This window comes from Cebus imitator, unplaced genomic scaffold (assembly GCF_001604975.1).
Source record: "Cebus imitator isolate Cc_AM_T3 unplaced genomic scaffold, Cebus_imitator-1.0 Scaffold367, whole genome shotgun sequence".
NCBI classification, from domain to species: Eukaryota; Metazoa; Chordata; class Mammalia; order Primates; family Cebidae; genus Cebus; species Cebus imitator.
In genome coordinates, this window is record NW_016107682.1 from 1,103,800 (window position 1) to 1,109,799 (window position 6,000).

At 39.0% G+C, this 6,000-nt stretch overlaps 1 protein-coding gene across 7 annotated transcripts in view; it reads right to left on the bottom strand.

The window, feature by feature from the left end:
• ITPR2 (inositol 1,4,5-trisphosphate receptor type 2) overlaps positions 1-6,000 on the bottom strand; it is a 494,659-nt gene that overhangs the window by 289,454 nt on the left and 199,205 nt on the right. For all 7 annotated transcript variants that reach the window (XM_017507025.2, XM_017507023.2, XM_017507029.2 and 4 more), the window contains 2 exons: positions 4,733-4,926; positions 964-1,093 (listed from right to left, as the gene is read on the bottom strand). In XM_017507025.2, coding sequence (XP_017362514.1) covers positions 964-1,093; positions 4,733-4,926 — 324 coding nt within the window. The remainder of the gene's footprint in view (positions 1-963; positions 1,094-4,732; positions 4,927-6,000) is intronic.

Below are 6,000 nucleotides of genomic sequence, written 5' to 3' on the forward strand. Positions count from 1 at the left end.
AAATGTGAAAATTGAAATATAGTTCCAGTTTATAACCATACAAAGTAAATTAAAAAAAAAAAAAATCCACACACACAAAATGAGACCAACAACCACATTCAGGTCTTTAGGGAATGCCACGTCTTTACTATTGAATCAGGCAATGGCCTCTCTTCAAAACACCTATCCTTCTGATGACTACATTTCACATTGCTCTTTGATCCAGGAAGAAAAACTTCTCTTGGATTTTCACCAAAATATCATGATGCTGAAAAATTTGGACTCTGAAGCTGGAGAGACCTCCAAGGGAATCCTTGTTCCACTACTTTCAGGACCTTTAGCAAGTAACTTAACCTTTTTGACCTTGGTTTTCTCTTCTGTAAAATGGTACAATAAACAGTATGTCTATCTTATAGAGTCTTAAAAATTACACAGAAAAAGGCATTCATAGGAGTTAGCAACAAACAACAGCAAACACCCTCCCCACCATTCTAGGTGAGTTATTTCATAATCTGTCTAGCTCTTTGATGTAATTAGGGGAGATTATATCTACACTTTTATCTCATAAAAATATGGCAAAGCTGGAAACCATCATTCTTAGCAAACTAACACAGGAACAAAAAACCAAACAACGCATGTTCTCACTCATAAGTTGGAGCTGAACAGTAAGAACACATGGACACAGGGAGGGGAACATCACACACCGGGGCATATTGGAGGGTAGGGGACTAGGGGAGGGATAGCATTAGGATAAACACCTAATATAGATGACAGGTTGGTACGTGTATATCTATGTAAAAAACCTGCACGCTCTGCACATGTACCCCAGAATTTAAAGTACAGTAAAAAAATAAAAAATAAAAAAACACACACAAAAAATATGATTATGTTTTAAAATATGATACATACTTTCAAGTTCTCAGAAAAACAAAATACAAAGGGTAAATATTGTCACAAAGAGTAAATATTGTCACAAAGAGATACCTGATGGTAGTAAAGTATCTGGGGATCCATTGGCAGATGTCTCCGCATTGTCGCTGTCCTCTCCAAACTCCTTCTTATATATTGACAGCATATATGAGATCCTATAATCCAGTCTGACACTCAGTATGAACTATAAGAGACATTAAGAACAACATACATTTCTTTCATTAGCACAGTATTTAAAAATGCAATTCATGACACACCAAGAACAGTGGAAGTATCAACCTTTCAAAGGAGCTAGTTAGAAACTTTTAACACCAGTTGCCACATGTTTGTCAGCCTTAAGACTAAGCAAAGGAATACATTTCCACTGGCTGTTAGTGAAACCTCAAAGAAATTTTTGGAAAGAACATGTGACTCCCTACGATTGCTTTCTGAATATTCCAGATAGAGGCATTGTGGGGGTCTAGATGAAGAGGTAATGATGATGTCATTTCACGGAACACTTTGTGGAGTGACATTGCCTCTTGGAGGAGACTGTTGGAGATGTGACCCTCCTTCTTACACTGTAGGGTGAGAATTCAGCTACAACAGTATGACTCTGACTATACCATGATCAGTCCTGAAGCCTGGCTCTAAATGACAGTTGAAATAATAGCATCTATACACCATGGGTTTTCCTCACTGGTGTTTGTGTTTCCTTGGGTTTGGGTTGCTGTCATTGTTCGTATTCACGGACGCTTGGACAGAAACTCAATATCTAGCAAGGCCCCACACTCTGCTAGGTGCCACAGGGAATGCAAACACGTGACGCCTACTGCCCTCAAAAAGCCAACAGTCAAGACGGGAAACAAAATATAGCATTGTTAGCATAATTAGGAAACTATTGAGAGCTAAATCACGTGGTCTAAATACAACAGAAATCGGAGAAGGAAAAGCTGGGATGTGCTGCAGATCACAGGAGGGGGTTTTACATAGGTCCCATCTGTCCCCGACTGCCTGAGATAGGCCCTGTTGAACCTTTTGTTTCAGCATAATTATTAATGGTGCCCCTACCTTGTAAAACATGTCACATTTGGATAGTAAACAATGTGGTCACCCAAGTTTTAGGAAGATTGGCATTTCATGGTATCATCCAACTTTATGTCTGTCTACACTACCTGTGTCCCATCCCTCCCTCCTCCTACGCTCCTTCTCTCATCCCCTCTCTCAGATTTCCTGGTTCTAACAGCATTGGAGTGCCTGCACTTCCACTCTTGCCACGCTACAGGTACTCACAGTGTCCACTTTACTTTGAATATTCTCTTCCACTTCATAATAATCACATTTTAAAATATCCTCTGTCACGACACAGTGGCTCACGCCTGTAATCCCAGCACTTTGAGAGGCTGAGAAGGAGGATCGCTTGACCCCAGGAGTTCAAGACCAGCCTGGGAAACATGGCGAAGCCCCATCTCTACAAAAATATAAAAAATTAGCCAGGTATGGTGGTGTATGCCTGTAATCCCAGCTACTATGGAGGCTAAGGTGGGAGAACATCTGAGCCCGGGAGGTCAAGGCTGCAGTGAGCCAAGACTGTGCCACTGCATTCCTGCCTGGATGACACCGCAAGATCCTGCCTCAAAAAAAAAAAAAAAAAAAAAAAAATCCTCCAAGATCCAGTTTGAATTCTTTTTTAATGCATCATTCACTGGTTCCCCAGTCATAATCTGAATCAATCTCTCTCCTTTCCTCCCTCCCTCCCTTTGTGTGTCTCAGTCTCTCTCTCTCTCTCTCCTTTGCTAGACTTTTAAGCTTTTTATGGAAACATCCTCCATAGGATGTTGTCAGTTGTGCTAAGCTGGTTAATTCACCTGACATGCGTTAAACAAGGTATTGAGGAAGGCACCAAGGGCATTAAAAAGGTGCTGAGGATCTAAATCCTGCCTTAGAGAACTTACAGGCTAGAGGGGAAAACAAACACCAGAGACTCTTATTAGCGTGTGGTGAGGGCTGCAAACGTATTTGTTGAACTGATTCTAAGTAGCAAAGGGATTTGCAGAGCAGGAGACAGACCATGGGAAGAGGACTGAGAAAGGGCGTAGAATTCAGTAGCCACGAGCAGAAGGCAGGGGGCAGAGCTGAACTGCAGGTGCTTCACAGGGAACGGTGTCTAAAATCCCATTTTTAAAAGTAAAGGATAAATCATAAACAAAGGAAACACTAACTTCCAGTTGAAGATGATTACACACAGAATTGTATTCCATAAATACAATCAAAATTAAAACTTTCATTTTCTAATACGCCTATAAGGAAAAACAAGTGCAAACTAGAAGAAAAGAGGAAAGGGAAGGATAAAAAAAGAAAGCAGAGAAAGAGAGTTAAGAGAGGGAGAGGGAGAATGAGAGAAAAAAGAAAAGAGAGAGACTAAGAGAGATATACAAAGTGATGGGGAAAAAGACCAACAGGAAGAAAAGAGCTGGCACAAGGCACAGGACCTTGAAGTCCTTGTAGCACCGAGGAGTGTGCCTACAAAGAAATTCTTGGAAGAGCCATTCTAAGAAAGACACATCCAGAAGCAGTACTCAGGCACATAGGCACGGTGAAGTCGACTCAGACACAGGGACAGAAAATCAGAATAAAAAAAGGTTCAAGGAGAAGCTGCAGAAATGAATCAACCCTGGACTGCTGAGATGTAGAAGCTCCATCTCATCATTTTTTTTTAGCTATTGGAGATTGTTTTTCTAATGTTTCTTTTCTGTAACTGTAGGCTAAAATGAGGTCACATATTTTAGAGTTTGTCCCATGAGTCGGGTAATGTTAAGCTGCGGCTCAGTAGGTCCACGGGTCAGGTGATCGTTACCTTTCTCAGTTTGAGAACAGGAAAACTTTAAGTGATTTTTCAGGGTCATGAACACAGCATTGGGAGGCCTGCCAATATTTCTCAGGATTCAGCCTTTGGAATTCCTAGAGGAACTGTGAAACTTTTTATGATTATAAATCTAATTACTGTAAATGAACAACGTACAGACACTTCCAGGACTCCTAACCCACTTCTGGTAGCTCAGTCTATATGAAATTATGATGAAAGACACAGTCAACTGTACCCAGATTCCTAATAGGTTCTCCATCCTCCAAATCTGGAATAAATCCTATAATTAAGGTATCATAAAAGTATTTTCCAAACTTAAAAACTGCTAAGAATTCATAGCTACAGTAATGAGAGGCTTATTCACTAAGCCAATGGGCATGAAATAATAAATTATCTCCTTTAAATTCTTAAAATTAAGCATTAGATTAGGTTATTTTTTTCCAGTTATTCTTTGTCCTTTAGAAACAAAAATGCAGAGAGATTGTCACATGTAAAATACCAGAACCAATAAATAATAATTTTTGTTAATAATAAATAAAATTTTGTGTTTCTTACTAAGACAATAAATCTGGACATATGGAATCATATGTTCAATTCAATTAAAAATAGGAAAAGAGTTGGAAATAAATCAAATAACTTTTTGCTCTAAAATCCATCTCAAATGAAGGTAAAATTCAATCAGAGTCAATACTAAATTTATTTTTAAATACACATGAAAGCACTTTATTAACCTCAAAGCACCCCACAATTATTAGATATTATCATTAGTATATTTAATGAGAATGGACAAACACGATTCATATGTCAAATAGTGTCTGTGTGAGATTTCTTACCAGGCTTGTCATTAACTTTAAAAAAAAAAATTCTATTGATAGCATTTCAGAATACTTACACGGTGATTTGGAACAAAATGTGTAAGAAGTTAAACCAATAAGCAAAATGACATCTTTGTCACCTAGCTTCCGTTAGGCAACACACCTGTAAAATCTCAATGATCTTCAGCTTGGTGTCCATCACAGTCACATCCTCATTCTCAGCAGGGCTCCCTTGTTTGCTCGGGTGGATGCTGGGTGGCACATCTGGCATGCTCATGGGGAAGATTGAGCCTCTACTGAGTACCATCTGGGTCATCATCTCTCCCACCCCATGAATGGTTCTCATGACATTGTTTCCTGGCATGAGAAAACACTGCAAGTCAACACACACAAACCCTGGAGAACACGTAACTGTAAAATTCAGTTGATCACAACCACACTGAAAAGAAACCCAGGAAAAGGATTCAGGATAAGACAATAGCATCAGCATTGTTTGGGTTCTTTCTTTAAAGATAAAATTAAAATATTGCAGACACGTTTCAAAATTACAGCTTTTAAAAATCGAAGTCTTCCTTTCTCAGAAAATGTTTTCAAATAATGTACCAAAGGCGGGCTGGTTGCTCTGACATCCAAATCAGGTCCTTCTGTAACACAGTATGTCCTACCAACTATCATACCAATAGGCCCTGCCTTTTACAATAACGCAAAAGAAGATTACTAGTTTCCAACATAAAGGGAGTTAGAAGTGGGGGTACAAAGATTGCAAGAAAACATTTAGATGTTGAATTCTAGCATCATAATCCAAGCCTCCAACCAAGGACTTTTTAGCTCTCCTTTAATAACCATAAAAAGGGCTTGTGAGGAGGATTATTACCTTCATTTTAAGGAAAAAAAAAAGTCTCATCTGGGGAAGACGTGTGCATTAGCCAATACATTTCTCATTCCTTCACCCAATTTCAATAGAAAACCATTACTCAAAATCCACAGAAAGCAATAATATTTGAGGTGATTATGGAAACAAGCTAGTGACAAACATGATCATTTTCAATGAGGGATCATGCTCTTTCCCTCTCTTCCTGAGTTTGGCTTCTCCTTTATTTATTTGCTGATAAAATGTCATAACTTGCATCATGCACACGTTCCTTACACTAACCACAAATAGATGTATCCAAAGATCCTCCTTGACACTATGACAATTTATGTTCTCCAGCCCAACTGCTGCTTTTCACTTCTAAGTTCCTAGAAGAAACAATAAGGATTTAAAAGGATAGCTGTCTCCATTCCTTTCTGAACAGTGGTCTTTGTTTCATGGGTGTTCATGGAGCTCTGCCTTAAGCAAAGCACTAAGAATCTGGCTAAGAATGTTTCTTTCCCTCAGTGTCTCAGGGCGTAAACCAAGAGACAGGGAAATGGAAATAAGACGGGATGAGA